Source organism: Pantherophis guttatus, chromosome 5 (genome assembly GCF_059756535.1).
Source record: "Pantherophis guttatus breed Tessera chromosome 5, ASM5975653v1, whole genome shotgun sequence".
NCBI lineage: Eukaryota > Metazoa > Chordata > Lepidosauria > Squamata > Colubridae > Pantherophis > Pantherophis guttatus.
Window position 1 is genome coordinate 115,828,078 of NC_142067.1, and position 25,970 is coordinate 115,854,047.

The 25,970-nt window shown below is 37.7% G+C and overlaps 1 protein-coding gene and 1 long non-coding RNA gene across 5 annotated transcripts in view; one reads left to right on the forward strand and one right to left on the reverse strand.

The window, feature by feature from the left end:
• Positions 1-290: 290 nt before the first annotated feature.
• The window catches only part of NDFIP2 (Nedd4 family interacting protein 2), a 64,246-nt gene continuing 38,566 nt past the window's right edge, over positions 291-25,970 (reverse strand). For 2 of the 4 annotated variants that reach the window (XM_034417120.3, XM_034417127.3), the window contains exons 2-9: positions 23,479-23,635; positions 20,575-20,711; positions 19,195-19,254; positions 13,518-13,605; positions 11,260-11,384; positions 8,741-8,807; positions 6,522-6,627; positions 291-3,843 (exon numbers count right to left, since the gene is read on the reverse strand). In XM_034417120.3, coding sequence (XP_034273011.2) covers positions 6,524-6,627; positions 8,741-8,807; positions 11,260-11,384; positions 13,518-13,605; positions 19,195-19,254; positions 20,575-20,711; positions 23,479-23,635 — 738 coding nt within the window. In that variant the 3' untranslated portion in view covers positions 291-3,843; positions 6,522-6,523. The remainder of the gene's footprint in view (positions 3,844-6,521; positions 6,628-8,740; positions 8,808-11,259; positions 11,385-13,517; positions 13,606-19,194; positions 19,255-20,574; positions 20,712-23,478; positions 23,636-25,970) is intronic. The other 2 variants (XM_034417144.3, XM_087895499.1) reach the window with 1 other exon arrangement.
• LOC148113563 (uncharacterized) lies at positions 15,474-17,470 on the forward strand. Its single transcript, XR_015734589.1, has 3 exons — positions 15,474-15,563; positions 15,925-15,988; positions 17,387-17,470. It is a non-coding gene; the product is annotated as an uncharacterized LOC148113563 (long non-coding RNA).

Below are 25,970 nucleotides of genomic sequence, written 5' to 3' on the forward strand. Positions count from 1 at the left end.
TTTTTTCCTTTAGTAATAATCATTATTACATTTCATTTCTACCACTGCGTGTTCCAGACCCAGAAGGAAAATAAAGAGAAACAAATGAAGCAGCCTGAAGAGAAGAAAAGAGGAAAAAATGCACTTCAAAAATCAAGAAACTGAAAATTCTGTGTCATTTCTGGGAAACTCTGATTGTTATTTTTTAAAGTTTTCAGAAACATACAAAAAAAGCACAAATATCTAGAAATTATAATTTATATGTAGTTACATGTCCACAATCCTCAATTTAAGTAAGATCAATACAAAGGTGAAGACAGAATTAAATGTTTATTGTAACAGCATAATCTTTAAGTAAAAACATAACTTTTTGCATCATGGCCAGAACAATTTTATATAGCCAGAAGTCTTCAAAAGTTTGTAATGTCTGATGTCAACATGGTTAACTTTCTTCCCCAACTGTTTGCAAGTTAACTACGGTACCAATTTGGTTTTTCCATTTGACTGGACTGAACTGAAACAAAACTCAATTTTAATTTGCAAACAACAATTTTACGAGTGGGCTATTTAAAATGGGTGTTGCTTCAATCTCCAATACAGATGAGAAGTTTGAATGAAGAACTCAGGTTTATGCATCAAGCCTGCAGTTATGATAAAGCATCTAAAAGGCATTTTGGTCCATCCAAATGGATGAAAGTCATGAAAACTAAAGAAAGATCAGGTTTAAATATTTGTGTATTGTCACTATCCTATAAAATAAATTTTAGATTTAATCCAGTTTGTAGAATTTAGTTTAAATAAGCATGTTAAAATCTATCCTTAAAATATCCTAAAACCAAGTCCATTGCCTTTTATTAACATTCATGAGACATAATGGCTGGAAATAATATCCAATCATTATAAATTTGACATATATCATGCATTCTTGTGACAAATTATTTATACGTTGTTTCTTGCAAAGAAAACATACTGCTTTAGCCTTACCAATTTATGTTTTCTTAATAGTTTTCTTTGCTTTCTGAGGAATTGAATATATTTCTCTTAAAATAAATTCATTCCCAGACTGTGGGTCCAGAAATCCAACATTATTACAGTACTGCATGATTCATAAACTTTTTTTTTTAAAAAAAAGTAGCTAAAGCTATTTTACAAAAAAAAAAAAAAAATCCATCTCAGGGATGCAAAGTTGATATGAATGTAAATTTGCATTTTTAATTGCCTGAAGGAAGGCACCAAATTGCCTCTTCTCACTGTTCACATTCCAGTTGTGGTTTTTCTTACTCCTTTTTCTCCTGCTGTACATGTAAATCTAAAAGTTTAACACAAAATTATGTATTTTTCTCTGCATCTAGGCAATGATTGTAGTCTTCTTTCATATAATACCTGCATCTTTTGCTAACTAGGGTGTATGCATAATTTAATTTGAAATCATAGTATGGAAGAGAACGTTAATTATTCTTTGCCAATGCATTGCTCCAATAACTGCTTCAAACTAAAGCAAAATTATACATATGAAATTACAAAAAAAAAAAGTCCAAAAGAGAAAGTGTTCAGCTAATTCATCATTTTGTTTACAAAAGAGGTGTAGAAAGGTTTTTTTAATGTAAAAACTGGAAGCCTTTATTTAAAAAATCCAAATAAAATAAAATAAAAATCAGAAAACAAATTATGCAGAGGAGGGAATGGGAAGGAAGAACAAATACCAAAGAATTCAAGGAAAAATACACAGGAACTCTTTAAAAAAAAGAAAAAAAATTGTATTCATTCAAACCAGGAATGGGCATTTGTTCTCCAAGTCTTAGCATTTTTTAAAAAAGAAATAATGCTTAAATAATAAAGATTATAAATCGCCAACCTTATGCACACAATGGATACAAGTTGGTACACAACTCAGGAAGGCAACATGTATTTCCCCTAAATGTTATATGAAAATGTAAGAGTGCAAGAATTCAAATTAAGAAATAAAGGCATTTTCCCATTCTCAAAAATACAGAGTGATTGGCAGGAAACAGAGATGAGGCTTATTACAACCATATGAGAATATAACAGAGTGTTCAGTCCCAGAGATGCTTAAGGAAGGCATAAATACATTTATTCCTGCTGCCTAGATATATATATCTGTTAACTCAAGATAAACATCACTGTTGTATATGAATATCGCAAGCACTAAATTGCTTACGCTTCTGCAATCAGAAAAAGAAAAGGAAAAAAGGAAAAGCACCTATTGAGAATTAACCTAAACTCGGCTTTGTTGGCATGAAAAACATATTTTAAAAAGCCTGGCTTATTATTGAAATCTCTTGTGTGAAGGTCTTCTCTTAGCCTAACAACGTAAAAAGTGATGTTCCACATTGAAAAACCACACCGTCTTTTCAACTGGGTAGTGTTTCTTTGCAGATCTTCTTTATTGTGAATCTTCCCTTTGCCAAAAGAAGACGGGCTGGAATGCAGAGAGAACATACATTCCTAGTCTTCAATTGCACATTATGACCGTAGGCAGAGGGGGTGGTATAGTGAGGCAAGAGATACGCTTAACAAGAAAAAGGCAGAATCAGGTTAGCAACTTCCTTATGCTAAACCTTAATGAGATGATAAATGCAGGAATGAATTTATATTTTCTTTCTCCCCGCTCCTCCTCCCCCCTCCGCCCCCCACGGAAATGGGATCCAAATTCATCCTCCAGTCACGCACTTAGAACATGCCCTTGTTCAGATCCACATATTCATTCTTTCGGCATTATAGATGTATGCTTAAAGCTTTCTTGTGGGGGGCTTATGCTAATCAAATTATCCGACTGAATTAGCCATGTGCAGTTCAATTGATGAGATTTTAATTTGCATACTTCTTCTCTCCCCACCCCCCACCCCAAATATCTGTAACCTGAACAGCTACTAGTCCGGTGAGGCTAAAAGCCCATGTTTCTCTGTCAAAACAAAATTGCATAAATAATGTGGGAAGAGCTGAAGAACAGAACTCCTTCTCAAATTGACAACTAATCAGATACACTCTCCTCTTGTGATTCTATTTGTATTTCTTCTCTGGCTTCCTGCAATTATGTAAGATGGTAGCAGGACAGCAGCAATCTCTCTTATTCCCTTAAGCTAAGAATCAAATCGAATGTATGAAGCTGCACGATATCTGCAGCTTAACGCTTTCTTCATGAAATCAGCTCCTACCGGATTTCAAAATGGCAGTGATTTAAAAACTCCATTATACTTTACGCCATTATATTGCCAACATCTATGAAGAGGCTAATTTTACACAATTAAACCACGATAAAAAAAAAAAAGTTGTACTGGGACAACCTGGTTCAGCCCTCAATAAAAAGCTTTTCAACACATATTTATAGAGCTACAAATTGTATGATTAAAAATGTTCTAATGTGCATAATCGGATGAATGTAATATACATCCCAGCAGAGTCCCGAGCAGTTGGTACAAGTTGCCTGCGTCTCCCCCACCCACCCCCAAAAAAACATTAGACCAACAAATGGATAGTACATAATACTGTGAAGAACGTTACCCCTTAAAAATATTCCAGATTCAAACATGATTTAGTTAAGTCTTACTGTATTCAGCTGCTTAGCAGACTATATGCATGGATTTTATTTTTTTTTAAAGTTCTTGCTGATTAGCACATATATATATTGTATGTGTATATATGTGCAAGACAAAAGGCAATGCTTAATATAAATATTGACTAGAATGAACAGAACTGGCACTTAAGCATGAACCATTCCGTCATTCACTAAGCGGCAAAAAGAATCCTGCTTCAGATACAGTAGTCATCGTTCCCTATTCGTCGGAAGGTAACTGTTGGGTTGGAAGTTCACATTGATAAAGAGGAATGCCTGGTTGCTGCAATCTGTGAATGAAAAAAAGCAAGAGCTACATTTCAGTTTACGCGAACTGCACTCCATTCATCTTGCCATCCTTTGCAATGGAAGATGCTACTTCATTACTCAAACGGTCAAGTACGTACAAAGAAATCAAGACCACTTCACTAAGTCTACAAGCCATGTGTTTTTCATCCTTTACTTCTGTGAGTGTCAAAATATTTTTTTTAAAAAAAAAATCTCTTTTGGAAATATCAACCCTGTTAAATGCTTGATTAGTTAGTACCATGGTAAGAGTTTTCAACAGCAGTTCAGCTGGAATATCCATCTATCAGGCATGCCGAATTTTGCAGACTTTTCCACAAGTGCCACAAAATTCCTCTGCCTAAACAAATATCTAGTACCAAAATGTTAAGTGTTCTCTCTTTAGGCATCTAGAATCATGTGTGTGCTTTTAAAGTGTTGCAATATATTTTAAATAAATGCAATACATTTATATTGCAATTTACATTTTGCTTTATACCATGAAGTACTTCGAAGGCTGTTGTCACAGGGCTGGCTATTACAATAATTTTTAAAAAAAAGTTCACTAGAGTTAATTAATGTGAAGCCATAATAAATGCGCAGGCTACAACTTTTATCACCAAAGTCTTCTTAGCTAATAACTGATAGGAAAATAAATTAATTTTAAATATTGTTAACTGTTACATATGGGAAATGTGTCCATGGTTGTTCTCTGTCCCATCTCATATTAATAATTGCAGTCATTTGAAGGTTTTCTGTGACCTTAACTAACTGCTCCTTATATCGTTACAACTTCCATCTGAATTATAATCTTTGAGCATGTCTGTGGTATGCCTACCTCAGCCTTTCATTCATTCCCTCTTATAATCAAAGTTTTCCATAAAATCTTTAGTTTAATCTTCTCAATCTCCAATTGTAACTAAAGCTTAAGGATGCGTAGAAGCATTTGTAGCTTTCTTTTCTCACCTTCATTTCGCCTCTCACTCCTTCTATTATAGGATTTAAACTCCTTGGGGGAATTCATTTAAGTTGCTTATTTAATTTGTTAAGACAGCATACATTTAAATGTCACCTAAGTTATGATCACATCTGGGCAGAAACAAAAGAATTCAGGATAATGACTATTTTGATGTGAAATAAAAAGCAGTGAGCCACAGTCACTGTGAGAACTAATAACAAACTGAGAATAATGGCTTCAAATCTCACTTTGATACACAATTTCTAGTTGACATTTATTAAACCTGCCTTCAACTTACAATGCACATATCACAGATTTGAAATAAGTGAATAATAATACTGGATTTGTATTACTGTATATGTGACCTTGAATGTCAAGTGCTCTGAAATCTGTAAGAATATGTACAGATTTATAATGAATACATTCAACTCTTAAAATTATCCATCAATTAAAACTCATCGCCTTCTTTGAGATTTGATAGTAAGAAATATACTTTAAACTTTTCAGATATGAAAAGGGTGTTTTAAGAGTCTGTTCTTAACCTCACTATGAAAATATGAAAGAGATTGTATGCAGGAGGATAAATTTGTCAGTGAATCCAACAGGAAAACCACAAATTATACATAATACCAACTTGATTGTCCACTATAACTTTTGCCATAATAAAACATTAAACTGGTATAACAGTTGATCAGAACATGCCAAAGAAATCAAAACTTAGCACTACTTGTGATGAATATTTGTAGAGGAATTCTGGGGGAAGGATGGGGAAGTTAGGAGCCCTGGTAGCGCAGCCCTGATAGCGCAGACTAAAGCACTGTTATTAACATCAGCTGCCTGCAATTACTGCAGGTTCGAATCTCGCCAAGGCTCAAGGTTGACTCAGCCTTCCATCCTTTCTAAGGTAGGTAAAATGAGGACCCAGATTGTGGAGGCAATAAGCTGACTATGTATAAATATATAAAAGTATGAAGGCTATTGCTTAACACATTGTAAGCCGCCCTGAGTCTTCAGAGAAGGGCGGCATATAAATCAAATTAAAAAAAAAAGTTATTGACAAATTAGGCTTGAAAATTCAAGGATAAGAATTTTTTTTAAGTTTAAGGATTCCCAATCTTTATAAGACAATGTTCATATTTTCTGTTGTTCAGCAGGAAAACATTTCTTTCCATCTATTGTTAGGTAATGCTTTTCCTTCACATGCAATTTAAGTACCGTATTTTTCGGAATATAAGATGCACCTGAGTATAAGACGCACCTACCTTTTTTGGTGAAGAAGAAAAAGAAATCTGCTTCTGCGCAATTTTGCCTCGTTGCAGCAAACAGCAAACAGCCTGCTTTACTTTCATTTTCATTTTCAGCATAGCTTGATTAGCACAAGGAAAAAAAATCTGCTCCCAGCAATTAACCTCTTTGCAGCAAGCAGCAGAGCCCTGCACAAAACAGCTGAGAGCAAATCAGCTGAGAGTCGGGAGGCCGATCCAATCAACTCGTGCTAATTAGGCTGCGCTGAAGCTGCAAGGAGCTGTTTTTTCTTGCTGCTTGCTTGCAAGGAGGTAAATTGCTGGGAGGCAGAGGCCAAAGGGTGGGGGCCAGTGGGTGGGCGGGGCTACATTTAGGGGCTACGACGCACCTAAATTTTCACCCCCTTTTAGGGGGAAAAAAGGTGCGTCTTATATTCCAAAAAGTACGGTATTTACTTATAAAGGGAATAACATGGCTTACCTCTAATACAAGAAGAAAAATCTTGTTCTATGAGCTGCCGCCATACTCTCAGACATATTTCTAACTTTCAGGTAATTAACAAAACCTCGGAAAAATAGAAGGAGGCCTAAAAACAGAAACAGAATATGAAATATTTAAAAACATTAAATATCCTGGCACCTGCAGCGCACCACTGGCTCATATTTAAGTGTGATCTACTACAGGGGTGTCAAACTCAATTTCATTGAGGGCCGCATCAGCATTGTGGATGACTTCAGGGAGCCAGGTAGGTGTGGCCATGGTGAGTGTGGGTGTGGCAACTCCCACTGCTGCAGTGCTCACTCTCCTGGGCCAGGTAGCTCATGGTGTGCGCGGGAGGGCAAAGTGTGTGGGTCAGAGGGAGGCCCACTCCATCTCCTTATGAGGAGACCCAGCTTTATAACCAAAGCATCCTCAGCGATAGGATGGGAGACCACCAGGAAAGGTCAGGAAGAGGGGACCAAAGGCAGCAGGGCTACTGGTGGCCAAGTGCTAAGGCAGGATTTAACTCAGACCCTCATTCTCTCTTATTATAATCTCCTTCCTTCCTTCCTTCCTTCCTCCCTCCCTCCCTCCCTCCCTCCCTCCCTCCCTTTTCTTCTTTTTCCTTCCTTGCTCTCTTCCCCTTTCCTTCTTTTTCTTTGTCTTTCCTGTCCCTTCTTGGATGCTCAAATGCTAAAGGAGAAACATTTCTCACCTTGTGATCAAATGCCACTTTTGCTAGTAGTTTGTAGCTACTTATAAGACAGAACAGCGAGGCTTTGCGCCAGCTGGCCAGGCAGGAAACAGGTCAGGCGGTGCTGGCTGGCTGGTTGGGGAGGGGGCAATCATGGCTGCTTAGGTGGCTGCCGCCATCAGCAGCTTGAATGCCCTGACTGAAGCTGGAGTTTGCCGCACTGGGGGAGAAATGAGAGGCCCTGCTGTCCCGCAAAGCCCACCGCTGCTTGAGTGGGGAGGATGGGGAGAAAAACGGCTGCTCAGGTGGCTCCTGCCAGCAGCTTGAATGCCCCAACTGAAGCAGGGATCGCGTGCTCTCTCTCTCTCATACACAGACACACAGAGAGTTTGGAGAGCCCCCCTCCTCTCTTTCTCTCTCCCTGTCTTCAGTGCCTTCAGTGCCTGGCTGGTGGGGCACTCAGGTAAGCCGGTGTAGGGTGTGGGGGGGCAGCTCTGCACTCCCCGTTTTGCTTTGTACTTCACCACCCCCCACTGCCTCGCTTTGTGGCCATCGCACCAGTGCGTTGCTCAGTCTCCTGCTAGGTTATGGTAGTGAGCAAGGAGAAGTGGTGAAGAACAAAGCAAGGCTGGGGGATGGAGTACGAAGCAAGGCAGGGTGTGCAGAGCTGCCCTCCCCCGCCCCAGATTACCTGAGGGCCCTTCAGCCAGGCCAAACTCTCACCCCCGCCACCCAGGGCAGCCACATCCTTCACTAACCTCCTTTCGCCATCGCCACATGGCATGCAGAGCAACTAAAGTAGTCTGTGGGACTACAGTAAAAAAAATAGTTCAGACCTTCCAACTTCTCATTAAAAAAAAAAAAGATCTTGCGAGGTTGGAAGGTCTGAACTTTTTTTTTTTACCGTAGTCCCACAGACTACTTTAGTTGATGTGCACGTGATGACGGAGAACTGGGCCTGTGTGCACGTGCGCACGCCGGGATAGTGTGGGCCGGGCCGAAGTGACGCGCCCTTACAGTTTCCAGGATGGCCACGTAGACTGGATTCAGCCTCATTGCGGGCCGGATCTGGCCTGCGGGCCTTGAGTTTGACGCCCCTAATCTACTACAACACCTAGATCCCTCTTGCAGTTGCTAATATTGAATACTACCTATTCTATACCTGTGCATTTGGTGTATTTTTTGTTTGTTTATTTGTTTTTTGCCTATGTGTATTACCTTTTCTCACTGTATTTTATTTTACAATGAAAGATTTAATTTCAGTAGCAATTGCAGTATGGAAATCAAGTCACTAAAAAGTCATAACTTTAGAATACTCAAGCATCTTACTACGCTACGAAAATTCTGCTTATGGCATTGGTCTGTGACAGACCAGTTAGATCCATTCTTGATCTATGCACACCAGATAAATGCACACTCAAGGAGGCATGCACCCATTCATGATATATTCACTCTCTCTTAAATTTGCCTTTGGATTTTATAGAGAGTTAAAACCAGGAAATTGAGCCTTTCGATCAGCACTTACCAAGTACAAGAAATATCCACCAAAGCCAGTACTGTCCATTGAAATAGCCAGTGAAGTAATCTGAGAACTGATAAGAAAAAAAAAAAAGGCAAGATATAAATTATCACTGTTATATATGAAAGATTACTGATGCAACAAAGATGTATTTTGGATATACAGAAATGCTAAAAGGAAGTACAGTTAATGAATTTAGGAAAATAAACAAATGTTCTAGTACTATTATTAGAACAGTAAAGAAAACACTAGATATTTTGCTATGTGTAGTTGCAAACAAAGAAATCTAAGCAATTTGTGGAGAAAATATTAAACATGAGTCTCTTTACCACTATAAGTTCACCACTATTGTTCTACTGGTACATTAGTACCTGTCATCCAAAACAATATAATAATCTTTTAATATTAAAACCAAAAATCCCCAAGATGCTCATTTGAGTACAATGTAAGGCAAGTATTAGAAGTATGTTGAAAACCCTGTAACAATTTTTAACTGCTCTCCAGATGTACTTTAAATGGTTGTTTTAAACTTTGAAAGTCATAAATAGCTTGGAATTTGGCTATCTAGATGACTACCTATTTGAATATGATTCTGTTTAGAGATTAAGGGCCACAGATATGGCTTCTTAAAAGTGTCCTTCCTTTCTGTGGTCTGCTTCCTTCACAACATAAGAGAGGGCAATCTCTTATGTTGTGAACAATTAAGGAAAGCTTTGGTTCATTTTCTTTTCAAATATAAGCAAGGAGTAATATATTCTTCAGCCAAGCTTTTTTTAAAAGTCGAATTAATTCAAGACTTTTTTTTGCAAAAGGAATTTAAAATCAGATAAAAATGGTTACTTCTGTACTTTTGAGGTGGTATTGTGAGTTGGAAACAAATGTATTTTGTATTTTCTAGCAAGGCGCAATTAGTCTGGCATTTTTAGTCAAAGATTAGGAAAATAGGGGGAAAAAATCATAGAACAGTCTTCAACAATGGAGTCTGTGGTTGAGTCACTGTTTATTTTCCTAACGCTTATAAATCAATTCAGGGTAAGGAACTGATTAATTTCCTCTTATTAGCCAATAACGCTGTTATTCCAAAATGCTGGAAAACAGAAGTATTTCTTTCTTTAAATCAATTAATGTTAACATTTTTTTCAGTAAATGGAAAACACTTTCGGATGAATGTCAATGCAATAAAGAACTTTGAGATTCATCAAATATACTTACAATGCCTTAGCTAAATGAAAAAATTGTAATATATTTGCATTTGCATTTTTCCTTAAAATGTATACAAGTACAAATATGCACCCACATTTTCAAGTTTCTTTTCCTTTTTATTTGCTTAAAAATTATGGGTTTATCTTTTGTTTACACTCCCATCTTTTTTGTTGTTTGCTTAGTAAACAACCATAAGTATAGTTTTTAACCAATGCCTTTGTGTTAACAAATGCAGTTAGATTTTAGGAAAACGGACAAATATTCATGATTAAAGGACTAGCCAGAATCACTAACTAATATAAAATATTTCAAATGGAAGTGGCATTCTCTAAACCCTGGTTTTAGATTGTCTTTATTGACTTATGGTACAGTATATGCAAAACTAACTTAAAACATGCTCCAATAAAAAGACCTCTGCACTTATTTTAATAGACCAAAGGCCATGTGCTATTCTGACTTTTACTTATTTATTTATAAAATTTATTGGCCACCCATCTTAGCATAGGGTTCTGGGCAGCCTGCAGTTACCCCTTCTTCTTTGTGGCAGCCCCTCAAATATTGGAACACCATTATCATGTAACCCCTGGTCCTTCTTTTCACTAGACTAGACATACTCAATTCCTGCAAATATTCTTCATGTGTTTTAGTCTCCTGGCCCCTATTCATCTTTGTTGCTCTTCTCTGAACTCTGGGAGACCAGCAGATATGAACTCTGGCAGAAAATCAATGAATTTCTTGGATCAATGGAAATAAGCCTACATATATTTATTTATTTGTATCCCAACTTTATTGGTTTTGCAAATTACTCAAGGCAGCGAACATATCTACCTTCCTCCTTCTATTTCCCCCACAACAACCCTGTTAGGTAAGTTGAGCTAAGAGTGAGTGACTTGCCCAAAGTCACCCAGCTGGCATTCATGGCTAAGGCAGGACTAGAATTCACGGTCTCCCAGATTCTAGCCTGATGCCTTAACCACTACACCAAACTGGCTCTCATTTAAAATATAACTCAAACTAAGTAATGCATAGCAAGCCAAATCATATTCATATTTCAGTAAGGAAAAAAAGGCTTTCAGTGGTAAATAAACGTAAAAGCAGGAATTCTAAAAGCAAAAGTCCCAATAACTTCACACAAAACAGCCATTTAAATTTCGTTGCAATATACAATATAATTTAAAGTTTCCATATGTTGACTTTTTACTAGCAGAGAATAATTTATCAACCTTATAACAGACTAAGGAATATATAATTAATTGCATTTAATTTAATATGGTTCCATACTGAAACCAAAAAGCAGAATCCCCAAATAAAAAAAACCTCACCCGGACAATAAGAATCCATTTGATCAAAGACAATCCAAATCCACAGATTGCACCATATCTTCCTGCTATGGTGTTAGTTATACAGAATGATAAGCAAAATCCAATCCAGTTGAAAATGAATGCCACTAAAAAAAAACACAGAGACAAAATTTTGTTAAAACTTGAATTAAACGGGAAAGCATTTGAGAATTTAAATATTTTTCAAATGGAAGGCAATTATTAACAGTTAAACTGCTTGGGATTGCTATCAAGTGATGGAAAGGCAAATTATTAACCCCTCTAGATCTTGCCAGCGGAAAGCCAGCGTGAAATCACAAAAATGATTTTTAAAAATGGTCCTTTGGTGATTCGTGTATGAGATATTATATTTCAGATATGAAATTTGTAACAAAGATCTAGGTGAGAACTGCAAGACTGAAGCTTCTTAATGAAGTGTATCCTGGTGAGAGAGTGGAATCCATGGATTAGAACATGGAAACCTGGCCAAGAAGCCATGATTTGATTGCAATCAGATTTCTGGCTTCAATGGCTGGTGAAATATCACGAGAGGATGAGTTATGTTTGGATCCTGCCTGATGCCACAGTATCATAGAAATATACTGAAACATAGAAAATATTGGTTTCTATCAACCTCCTCCCATGTGAAAGATGGAGGTTAAAAGATGCACTTTTTCCTTTTTGAGGTGAATGGCATCTCTGTTCAGCCTTTCTGAGTTTTACCACTGCTGAGAAGAAAAAATCAGATCTCTATTGCTTACACCAACATTGGAACATCTGTTGCTATGGCTTAACAATCACATTGTCTTCTAATGTATTAGTATTTACCAAAATCTACAGAATTGGAAAACGTAGGGAACAGGTATCTCAAGGATTGTCTATATCACGTTTACTTTTGTGTTAAGAACAATGTTTGATATCCTCCTTTTGGTGTTAGGCAGGTAGTAGCTGGAGAACCCTATAATGTAGGCAATTCTCTTGGTTAGGAGAACTGTCTACTGCCTTAATATCAGCATTTCAATCTGTACTTTTAGGCCTGTCTCGAGAGGCTTTGTAGCTGCCATGTTTTATAATTGGTGTTAATTTTTAAAATATGCTTTTAGTATGCCACTATGGGAATTTGGATTAAAATAAGAACATCTTTTTTAAAAAAAAACAAACAAAACATGTCCCTCACTGTTTTGTATGCATAAATTATGGGGAACAATTCAATTGCTGTATCTTCATTCCCGGTAGAACATTGTTCAAAAACAACTTAAGAAAAAGACTCAAAAAGGTTATCTTAAATATTTCAGAGAGCATATTTTATGTATTGCATTATGCAAATTTTATATAAACCAGGCCTTTTAAGAGTTCATTTTTATCTTGTTAATCTATTTATAAGGTTTACTATTTGTCCAGTCAGTTGCCATTTATAGGAATATTAATCATCAAGAATATAATTTTCTTCCCATATTACTTTATCTTACTTATGATAAAAACGCTACAAGTCTTAGAACTTTAAAGTTGTAATGAACACATTTGTCACAAGGTGGCAGTCGCATATCACAAATGGATTGCAACCAGTTTCATTACACATTATATTTTCAAAGGCATGCATATAGAAATAAACGTTTTCTCTCCATCACCAAGAGATAACGTACTCTTAAAAGGAACTTAAGTGACAAACATATACAGTTATTCAGTACATTGTATTCTATTATTCTGCAATGAGGAAAAACTTAATTGAAATTATTAACTGCAAATATACATTTTCAGCATTTGCAGGAAAGACAATCCCATTTTCTCCAACCCATTGCCACATCCTACCAGCACTTCTGCCTTCCTATCAGCAGTGCATATACATCAGGGATGCCAATCTCAAGGTCCGTGGGCCAGATTCAGCCCACGGGGTGCTTAGATCTGGCCCGCGGGACCACCCTGGAAACTGCGAAGGATCGGCCCTTGTTGCCTCTGCTAGCGAAACGGGTGCTCGGGAGGGTCGCACACTCCATTTTAGCTGGCAGAGGGTTGCAGGAGGCTGTCCCAGCCAAAAACAGAGCTAGGGAGCCTGTTTGCACTGGCAGAATGCTTGGGCCACCACAGGCGCCCCCGACATGAATGTCAAGCTGTCCATGCCCACCCAGGTCCCCCTGAGGTCAAACATAACCCTGATGCGGCCCTCAAGGAAATTGAGTTTGACACCCCTGATATACATGTATGAGAGAAATAGTCTCCTTTAAACGAAAGTAACTTAAAACAATAATAGAAAAATTACTGACTGAAAAAAGCCAACATAAAAATGCCATCATTCCCCACACGGAGTTGGTCTGCATCACTGAAGTCATCTCTCGGGGGATATTCTTCTTCCTTTAAGAGGACAAAAAACACATTTTAACACAATGATAATAAGTAAGATTTTGTAAATCACAACTTTCTGCAGGAATCTATGTATAAAATTAAGGATGCATTACCGAAGGGAAGTACTTCAGTTATCCGGTTACATCAGACATAAATTGCCATGACCCTTCATTAAAATCAGATCAACAATACATCTTCAAAATATATCTTATGTTGCATTTATTACTAGCAGCCATACGCCCTAGTTTTTAAGTTATATTTTAGAGTAAAAATGGTAGATAGAAACAGATGGCAGAAAGAGATTGAGTAGTCCATCGAGTCTGCCTTTTGAGGTTTTTTTCTTTCTAATTTATGTATTTTTAATTATTTATTTTTATTTATTTGTATTTTCTTTTTATAATGAGATGGACTTTAGATGGCCTTTTTCTACCTCTCTGTAACTAATCTAAAATTAGCTAGCTGGTGGAATTCATGTGCTTGCCTGTTAGAACATTTTACCTTATTTTGGCAGAACCTGGATATAATATACAGGATCAGGCCTGAGTACTGTAGTCATTGAATTGGAGGCTGGTAAAAATAACAGATTTCCAGGTTTTAAAAAACTTCGGAAAAAGGCATTTACAAACTATTTTTGTGCTGTTGCCATGACCAGAAGTCTCCAGGAATGGAACTCAAAGGAATTTTATTTTATTAGATTATCTATCTATCTATCTATCTATCTATCTATCTATCTATCCATCCATCCATCGATCCATCCATCCATCCATCCATCCATCCATCCATCCATCCATCCATCCATCCATCTATCTATCTATCTATATCAGTCCTTAGCTAAAGATCATTTCTATGGCACACAACACTTATTACTAGTTATTGTGCTAGCCACAGTTGTAATAGACAACAGCCCTTGAACCACTGCAAAATAAGAAATATGGAGGGTAAATGCATGTTATTTTATTATTCGATTCTAATCCCAGCTTTGACACAGAAAAACTCTTCAAGTGACCTCAATGATCCTCATAAGGAGTGCTAATGACCAGATGACTGCAAGGAATATAAATCCTTCCATTCTCCACCGTTCAGTCAGAACTGAAGAAGCTTCCTGGACGAGAAGTGAAACCTCTGCAAGGAAAAACAAAGTCCAGTTGCCTTTTGAAAAAAAAGCACTTTTGGGACTATGTGTTTGATAGAGTCTCTTAGTAGCTAAGAAACATTCTATAACATTTTAACATTCTATTTCCAGAATGTTGTGTGATTCGCTGCAAGTGAGTATCTTTCATTAAGTATATAGTTTGTTTTCTTGGGATACTCTGCTCAGAAACATTATGTTGTAGGGAATAAAAGATTCTCAAGATTTCCTCTTCCAATGGTAAGCCAGCCACTAAACTTTTAAAAACAACACTCTCTAACTGTTCTCATTTTGTGTCTTGAAACCTTTTCTTTTTTTATATGTGAAAGCAGGAAGGAATGACTAATCCATAGTATAATCATGAGTTTCATGTACTCCACTCAAAAAAGGCAAGTATATTTTTATACGGTGCAACATCTGGCTATTTTTTTATTTTATTTTGCCCTAATGTATGTCCATTGGCAGAGTATTTCACTAGATACATTCAATTAACATTTTCTCATACTGTCTAATGGAAAGCAAGTAAGAATGTAAGAATATCTATGCTTTCTATTCAGAAGGAACGTTTGTATTACTTAATACTTGATGTGTGTATATTGGCCAAACAATGCATCCAAAGGGAGGTAAAATCATTCTTAAGGATACAAAGGAAAAGACACTAGGCTGACAAGATTATTGATTACTGAAAATATATTTATAAGGCAAACCAATAATGAACTAATCATGAAACCCAAATGTTTTTATCCACATGTTGACCACAGTGGGGCCATGCAAATGATCCATATGGGAAGGATGTGACACTTCAGAATTTCATAACTTTGATAAATTACAAAATACAGTAAGTATACAACTAATACTTCACTAACATTTTACATCCCCCAGATTTGAGACATGCAATGCACGGCCATCCAAACATGCAACAACAATAGTAAAAACTATCACAACATTCAATCCACAAAGAACTGAAAGCATTCTAAAATTAATGCTTTGCTGATATTCAAACACCAGAGGGCGCTAACGTCCCAAAAAAATGTTACATGAAGTTGTCTAGGCAGGCAGCCCCCCCCACCACCCGCCGTTATAAATTGTCTAAAGCAGTTTATTTGCATGCAATTTCAAAGAACTAAATTTGCAGCACAACACGTTGCAACTCTTCCCAAAATAATCTCTGTTTTTCATTTTGAAATACAAATATGCAGATGAATGCTCAGCAGAATTATGCAAGCTAATTTAGAAAGCATGCACTTCATCCTTTGAAACAAGGTAAGCTGCTATGCTATTTTAACTGTTTGTTTTTTAAAAAATCCACTCAGTATATGTCTCTTTTTAAACTGGGAATTATTCTTAAACACTAGGTTTATTTCTTTAAAAAGACTTTCCAGAAACTGAAGTAGTATCCTTTAAAGCATATTAAATTCATGTATCACTTTCTACACTCCAAAAATATTTGAAATAAACAAAATTTTTATTTAGAGATTTCAACTTGCTACTTCATCATTAAAACTTATTTGCCAAAATAAGCAAATAAACAGGCTATTTCCCTTTTAAATTGCTATAACCTTAGAATCCCTGAAATTATATTTGAATAGGGTAAACATAAAGAGGATCACAAAATCTGGATTAGAGTACTATAACTCTAAATCGAGATAGTCAAAATTATATGCCAACAAATGTTAATTCTTTTATAGAAATAGAATGATTTCGCTAGTTTTTAATTAATTATTTTTAACAGTAGTCTCAGAAGGAGTTAAAGCACTGAATTCTCTAATTATTGAAAATCGTATCAAGTCATATCTTGATATATATCCCTTTAAATCTGCTGATCCTAATTACCTGAGAAATGTATGAAGAATGTAAGATATTATTATAAGCACATGAGAGAATGAGAAACACATATCTGAACTTTACATTCAGATATCCTAGGGTATATTCCAGTGATGAAATCTGAACCAGTTTATTACCGGTTCGCTGGCCATGCATGCGCCAAACCCGAATAGGTAGTAAAAAAATGCTAAAAAAGTAAAAAAAAAAAAAAGTTCCGAAGATCACGCGTCGCTCATCGGAATTATTATTATTATTATTTTTACATTTTTTACTACCAGTTCAGCGAACCAGTAGCTTTTTTTACTACCTGTTTGGCGAATCACTAGCCTTTTTTACTACCAGTTTGACCGAACTGGTAGCATTTCACCCCTGACATATTCATTTATGACGGTGATTAAATAACCAGTCATCAACATGAAAGCTATCAATAGTTTAACTATTTTATTATGTAATTTAATAATAATTTTATCCTTGAATATTCCAGTGAGCAGAATCCAAGACAAACAAATATTAGATACATTAAGCGAACATATTTCAGAATAGTAGAATCTGATCCCTTATTCTGGTAAACAACTAAGTTAGTCACACAAACAACAACAAAATAGATTTAAGATTTAAGGAGTGTAATTCATTCTTGAAATTGTCTCCCACTAGAAAATTAATTGCATTGGAAACCTTATTTGCTTTTAGAAATAGCCCCCCCACCCCCAATTTCATCCAAATCTCAGTTGCTCCCTGTACTGGAAACAGCATGTAAACTCTAAAACTTAAAAGCTCTCTAAACAGTATTACGTGCTACATAAATGAACACTAGGACTATTTAGTTCTTTCAATTAGATCTCCAAGAGGCAGCTCAAGCATCATGCAACATCTGTGGGAAACTTCTTAAAAGCACCTGGGTCCTTTCCAAGAATCACTGAGTACAGGTAATTGACCTACAACAGTTTGTTTAGTGAACTGTTCAAAGTTACAACAGTGATTTATTATCGTTTTTCACACTTACAACCGTTGCAGCATCCCCGTGGTCACCCACATCAAACTACAAGTGTTTGGCAATTGGCATATATTTATGACGGTTGCCGTGTGTCCAGGTCACCTCATCACTTTTTCTGACAAGCAAAGTCAAGGGGGAAGCCCAAGTCACTTAAGAACTGTGGCACTAACTTAATGACTGCAGAGATTCACTTAACAAGGGTAGCCAGAAAAATTGTACAAATGGGGCAAAACTCACTTAACAACTGTCTCGCTTAGCGACAGACTGCTCAACTGTAGTCGTAAGTCAAGGACTACCTATAATTACTGAGGGCAACTCTGTAATTCTGAAAGAAGGTATATGGCTGCTTTACAATGTTGGCGCATGAGTGCTCCGAAGTATTTTTGGGAGGATCAAATTCAAAGCAAAGTGTATATAATAAATACATGAGTGCCCTGGAGCAGTCTGGAGTGTGGATGACCTCTACTCCCTCATTCATGGTGTCTGGCCTTTTAAACAAAATGCCTCTATAATTATTCTCCATAATTATAAGAACTAAATATCCTTACAGAAAATTCTAAAAATGGAGATGGACATTCTGAAGCCAGAGACTTTTCTTCTGGGTTTAATGAAAAAAGACTTAGAAAAAAAAAATTGGAACTTTGGTTTTATATATGTTGACGCCAACAAGACTACTGTATGCCCAAAAGCGGAAGGACACTTCAATTCCCACCATGGACAACGGGCTACAGAAGTTGATGGAGCTGGCAGAGATAGCTAAATTGAATGTTTTGATTAAAGAAAAAAATATACCAGTAAGTTCTTTTGTGATTCTGGCCTTTTGTGCTTGACATGGGGAAAAAAAGGAAACTTTGATTTTGGGTTTTATGAATTAGGACTGATTTGTTGTTACAGAAATGTCTAGTTTATATTATTATGGAAAAGTAAAAAATTCAGGTTCGATGTTTTATTCTACTGCAACAGAGGGAGTCAGAAGTCAACACCTTTTCTTCTTCTTTTTTTCTTTTCTCCCTCCCCTCCTCACTTCTATTTCCCCTTTTCCTTCCCATTGTATCCTCTTATTTGCTTTCATATTTTTGTATTTTATTCTATAATCTAACAAAAAAAATTTTTTAAAAAAAGAGTTAAATATCCTTATGAACAAAAATTAACCCATGCATAATGTGTTGAAATATGCCCTACCCTGCTCTGTGCAGCCCATCTCTAAATAAATCTATGTAGGACTGCCCTTTGATATTTATTTATTTTCCATTTTATTTATTTATTCAATTTGTACAGCTGCCCATCTCAAACCAGCGAGTCTGGGTGGCGAACAATCATAAAAATAATTAAAACAGTCAAAAAACACAATACAAAAAAAGAAACCAAATGCAAATAGCAGCCAAGAGATATTACAATCCATTAGTGCCTTGTATTCATTTTACTGGGACTATAATCTTACTGCATGCAAGAGGGCACTTCCAAACAGAAATGAACAGAACTGCAACATAAATCACTTTCTTTTATGAAAGTATTCATTTTATGAAAAGTATTCATTTGAGAGGGTAATTTTATTTAGAAAAGGAAAAGATTTTTTTTTTTTTAAAAAAATGACTGTTTGCCATAAATAAACTTCACTGCAAAATCTAAACTTCACAGAATGGAACCATACCTCCGGTGGACTCAGGAATATTTCATCAAACAGACTCCTAGACTCCCTAAAATGGCCGTGCTAAGCATGTAAAGAAAATAAGACAGAAGAACTAAACGTGTGTTAAATCATTCTGTACAAGTCAAAATGTTAAAACTCTTATCTCTGCAAATTAATTTTTAAATAAAATTTAAGATACAAAGAAGTTAAACCGAGGACACCGAAACCCAGTAATTCAAAGTTTGGGGGGGAAATTAACGGTAAATTATTCCTATTAAACACATACAGTGAATTTTGCTCAACCATTTGTCGCTGATTCATTGCAATTTTTTTATATATATAAGAGGATTACATGAAATATAATCTAATAACATTACATGAAATATATTTAAAAAACTGCTTACTGCTCTCCATACAAAATTATACTGTATTATTACATGCTTTCTGGGATTGCGTGAACTGTATACAATACACAATATCATAAAAATATTACTGTTAACATAATATGCACAGTATTTACAAATTAGAACCTGCAACTTGCATCACAGATTAAATAAAGGGGGCTACCCTGTGTAAATTCTATTACTTGTCTAGGAAGTTGAGCCCCGATGTAGCATAACTATGTGGCACTTTAACTTGTGACATTGTCAGATTAAATACAATCCATTAGTATCTACAGAAATCTATCAGGAATTGGGGAAAAGAAGCTGCCGTTGCTGCTTGTCAAAGGCTGAAAAAAGCCACTGCACCGACTGAGTTTCTAGTCCCCGATTTACAACAGTCCGTTTAGTGACCGTTCAAAGTTACAACGACACTGAAAAAAAGGGATTTATGATTGTTTTTGACACTTCGGAACATTGAAACAACCCCTCAGTCACATGATCAAAATTCAGATGCTTGGCAACTGGCTTGTACTTATGACAGTTGCAGTTTCCTGGGGTCATGCAATCCCCTTTTGAGATCTTCTGACAAGCAAAATGAATAGGGAAGCCCAGACTCACTTAACAACTGTGTTCCTGACCTAACAACTTCAGTGATTCACTTAACCACTGTGGTGAGAAAGGTCGTAAAAAGGGGCAAAACTCACTGAGTAACAGTCTCGCTTAGCAACAGTTTTTGGGCTCAATTGGGGGTCGTAAACCGAGGACTACCTGTAGGCTGCACTTGCTTGGGTAGTTACCGTTACAGGCAAGTGCCCCTTGTGCCCCTTTCAGCGATTAAGTTTTGAAGTGATTAAAAAGACCTCCATGCTTAAATAAGAAATATGTATCCTTAAAAAAAAACTCTAAGCAAACGTACAGTAGAACTAGGAAAAACACTTAATGCGGTGCATACAAAACACAGACTTATGTGGTGTAGGTTCCAAAGTACGCGATTACGTGGCACAAACCGCCTACTCACTCTTTGCGCTGCTGCTTCTGCTGCCACAGCTGCCATTGCTGCAGCTTTGGCCTTCTCCGCCTCATCGTAAGTGGGAAGAGAGGTAGCTACGCTGTAGGGAGGCGGCACTGGGTAAAAGTCGTTGGGCGATTCCACTTCTGTAAAAGAACAAGAGACTCTTCTGGGTGGGGAAATAAACAAGCAGGGGCTAAATCCAGATAAGAGAAAGCTGCTGTTAGTTCAACACGGAACTCTGTTCTAAGTAACACATCCAACGGAATCGAAAACTCCAAGGCAGGCCAGGTATAGATTTATTAGGCATGTCACATTGGCACATCTGGGGAAATCCGACTCTAAATCCCCCTCGGGTTTCCCCCTAGTTAAAAGTAAAGTTTTCTTTCCCCTGCCCATGTAAGTCATATCACATGATCCAATTAGGTCACAGTCCAAGGGTCACTTGGTCTCAGATCCCACCTCCTCGCACCTGGTGGGAAAGTCCTTGGTTCTCAGAAGAAAGAATTTTATTTTGGCTACAATCCCCCAGCTATCTTTTCCTCCCACGTCCCGTTCCCACAGCTCAACTCATCTCCGCTGTGGCAATCCTGTATTGTGATCCGCCTGTGCCCTGCGGAGCTGGCAGCGGAATCGGACAGTGAAGAGGTTGGGGAGGAACATGAGCCAGTCCTAGAGTCTGGGGAAGGCTCGGACAAGGGCTCTGCGCCACAGGCAGAGAAAGGGCCATCTGGGAGTTATGTGCAGATTCCGGAGCCTCCAGAGTCGGACCTCAGCGAGGCAGAGGAACAGGGGGAGCCTGTTCCCAGTGCGCGCATGTGCAGAGCTGCCAGAAGGCAAGAACAATTAAAACAAAAGGGATGACTCGGGAGTAGGGCTTGGAGATGATCGGCCCCTCCCATAAGACTTAAAAGAGAAGCAAAGGCACGTGGGCCTTTGCAGGAAGCAACGTTGTTAATTCAGTTCAGTTTAAAGCCTGAAGCTCTGTTTGATTCTGGACTCTGTATGGCTTTGCCAATTAGGTCTTTGGCAGCGTGTCAAGGGAGATAAAGGTGGGTGATTATCAGCCTTATCCCGAAGGACTCTTTACAACTATTTGGGACTCATCTGTGAATGAACAGAATTCACAGCTGTTGCAATAAAAGAGGTTTTTGGGACGACTCGTGTGTTTTACTGACTCAGGAAGCCTAGGTCAGAACACCCTGAAGGTGCCAGGATGAAAATGGCTCCAGGGCTAACAGCCAGTCCTTGTCTCTAGAGGAAGCTTGGGTGGGTGGACAGGGTGTTGTTGTGGTGGGGGGTGTTTGGAGTGTGTACCATGCTTGATTTGTTTTGTAGCTGCTGGCATATGACTGCACCTGCTTCTCTTTCTCAATCCTGGTTGTGTTTCCTGTTTTGTTAATCGCTCCTTTTGTTGTTTGATGTTGCTGGTCATTGACCGAATAAATAAATAAATTTCAAATTCAAATTTCAATTACTTTAGAGGAAGCAGGCCTACGACCTGGGGTTGTCCTGGATTAACAACTAGCTCTCGATGTACAATTAGAGGCTATGCCTAAAGGAATATTACAGTCCTACCTGGGAAGGCCAGGAAGATTTTGTGACAGTAACTCATACTTTCCTCATAACCAGCTGTAGTACTGTAAGGTGCTTCACATTCCCTTTATAGGCCAGTTTGAAACAAATGTTGATTTAGAGTGGCCCACGTGTTACCTGGCACTAAATGCTATAGGCACAATACATCTATGCCACGGGTGTGAAACTCACCGCATCACGTTGATGTCACATGACGAATCACAATGTTTTTTGCCTTTGTGGAGCTGTGCATGGTAAGTGTGGCCTGTGCATGACGCATCCAGCCCGCGGGCTGCCAGTTTGATATCCCTGATCTATGCGGCATGCCTTGCAGTGGGAGACAATAGATTTCTGTGTGCAGTTTGAAGTCCTATGTAGCAGAGTGTGGAGATACCTTCAGAATTATCTCCTTCAGCTAGAATCAACCAATCCAATATGACTATCTGGAAAACATTGTGTGTAATTCTCCAGTGCTATAAAACTTTAAATGGGGGAGGGGGACAGAGAGAGGAGGCATTATCATGCTGCCCATATTATGGAACAACTGAGTTTGCTCCCGTGCTGTTGGGTTTTCTGGATGCAGGTCAAAATGGGTTTCACCTGGAGAGTTTAACTACATTCACAGGAATGTTTCATATTGTTGCATTAGATTTTCCTACCCTACATGTCCTTTTTAAAAATGGTATATACACATACACACCACTGAAAAGCAAGAAAACATACTTCCTTTCTATGCAATTATTCTTATATAAAATTAAATAGCAATAGCACTTAGATTTATATACTGCTTCACAGTGCTTTACAGCCCTCTCTAAGCGGTTTACAGAGTCAGCCTATTGCCCCCAACAATCTGGGTCCTCATTTTACCGACCCCGGAAAGATGGAAGGCGGAGTCAACCTTGAGTCAGTGAGATTCGAACTACCAATTTGCAGGCAGCCGGCAGTCAACAGAAGTAGCCTGCAGTACTACATTCTAACCACTGCACCACCGCGGCTCTATTGATTTAAACCAATTAAATCCAAGATGCTTTTTTAAAAAAATTGTATGGTTATCCTATTGGGAGTATAATCCACGTTTAATCAACATCAATTAAACAAAACACGCTAATCTCATCATGCATAGAGAGGAAGCACGTTCAGACAAATTAATTGCATGGACATCCAATTTAGCCTGTTTGCAGTGATATGTGAAACAAAATCATTTGACTTCTGCATGAAAGAACTGAGCAAAGCATCTTTAAGCAGGTCAGCAGAAGCAGGCACAGGAGTGCTGGTGGCACTATTTCAGCATTGCTAAAAATACCTGGGGTGGTTATATAATCATGAAAAAGGCAGTACCTGTTGATGCAGCTGCTTCTGTAGCGATGCTACAATAAGGTGGAGGGGAAGTATCCACCTCAGGTAAAGGTGCCTCTGTTTGACAAGCTGGTGCAGTTTCCGTAGAGGTGGACGGTTGTTCAATTGTAGATTCGGCAGGGTCATCTTCATTGTGAAGCTTTAAAGAAAAATAAACAGAATTAAATATTATGCATTCCAATATGACATTTGACTAGAAGATAATGTCTACTTAAATGTTTGTGCTATACGTAAACAAGAGAGTAATACTTGAAGCATTCAGACACTTATGGTAGAACAAGGGTTATGGGGTGTTTCTTCCTCTTGACTTCTGTGGTGCTTTCATCTCGACTATGATGGACATCAAAAGCATTATGAGTGACAGGTTTTTTTCCCCAGCTCTTCTTTATACATCTATATCAGGGGTGAAATGCTCCCTGATCAGACCAGATCACCTGATCCGGTAGCGATTTTACCCTGTGGTTCGGCGATCCGGTAGCAATCGCCACCCGGGTGTCATTACTTCCTGGTTTTAACCAGGTGCGTGTGCTTCCGAACCGGTAAGGAAGGTAAGTAGATTTCACCCCTGATCTATATACTATATATGTTGTATGTTTTCTCCCTGATATTAATAGAGGTTTCAGCAATTGTATACTGGGATATTCCACAATGAAATGAAGAAAGTATTTCAAAAATGATTTCTCTATTTAGCATCTAACTCTCTTCTTGCAACTGAGTTTTGAATCTGATTACAGCACACTGGTAAAACATGATTCCCCTTGAAAATACTATTGCTCAAATACTCCCTTCCGGTAATTATGGCAGCAGTGCTATGAAAAAGAACAGCAGGGTAAAATTGCCTGAAAAACAACTCCTGGTGCTATCAAAGCAGTGCAAAATAATAATAATAATAACAATAATGTCACACCAACCTGATGATTTTAACCATCAATTTTAACTTGGTAGCACAAGGAAACAACAGCCAATGACTTAATAGCTAATCATCAATGCCCCAATCAACCCCATAAGAAACCACACACAACCAGGCACCACTTAAATACGATGCATAGAACAACCCAAAGCATACGTTCGGTAGAGAAAAGTTCTCTGAAGATGGGTTCCAACACGAGTCCGAAACAGGGGTGGGTTTCACTTACCTTTGCTACTGGTTCGCTCGTGCCACTTCTGCACATGCGCAGAAGTTTCTGCACATGCGCAGAGCGTATTTGATGATGTCTGGGCGAGTGGGCAGAGCCTCCCGCCGCCACTGCTACCAGTTCGCCTGAACCGGGGCGAACCAGTAGCAACCCACCACTGGTCCGAAAGCTCAAAAGACTAAACCTCTGTTTCCAGTGAGTGACCCAGACTGGATCCTTCAACCATTCTTTTACTTCAGAGTTGCCTAAGATATCAGTCAGAAAGATTCAAAGTAAAAAGAGATGAGAAAATTAAAAACAAAACAAAACACCTACTTCATTATCTGTACCCTAACATCTCACCTGTGCCCTAACAACCATAAGTAACCAAGAATAGGTAACAGTCTAAGTTGTCAGAGGTTTTTTTAAAAAAAGAACTTCATCGTCTGATCTAGAGCCCCAAGATGCAATCAGTATATAAAGACACAACACAAAGTAGGCAATATAGAATTTCAACACGTAAACAAGATTTTTGTTTGAATGCTCCCTCATCGCTCACACACAAATGTGTGTTCATGAAAAGAATGGTATTGCAATCAACACTATGATAGTATCTAGAATAATGAGAAACTCGGTATTTTTAAAAACAGCAATTACACTTGCCATCTGGAGAACTCTGCAGTCTTGTAGCTTAAATGTCCTTTATCCCTAGAACAGTAAAATAGAATTTTCTTTTCTGTGTTCCACTTTTCAGCTAGACATAAAATCCAACTTTATCTCTATTTGGTTTTCTACCCTCAAGGCTAAATATAACTGGATACCTTAATCTCTCTTCATAGGATTTAATGTCTAGTCTCATTTCACTGGTCAGCAATAATTTTGTATCAGGGATTACAATAGGTGTTCTAAGTAGGTTTTTTTCATGTGAAATTTAAGCATGAAAACAGATCTATTTCTATCAGAATTAGTTTTTCCTATGACTCCACCTTTGTTATTCTGTTCAATTAGTGATATTATAGTTGTATATTTAACATTAGTACCGTAATTGTAACAATCGCTGAGCTAAATCTAGTTTATTATTGCTCTCTGGCATAGATAATATCAAGACAAAGATAAAAGGCATGACAGCAAGAACAGAATAGCCCCTCTACACGTTGAGTCATGTTTGAACATGTCTACACATGAGCCCAGTCTCTTCTGGACAGCAGTTGTTGGTCAGTCTGGTGTCAGAGCTCACAACTGATTATAAAAGTATCATGCATACCATGGCCATAAAATTCTGGAAATAATCCTGACATGTTCTGCTACTTGCATGGTGAGTTGACATTTAAAATCTCAGAAACAAAATTTCATCCCAAT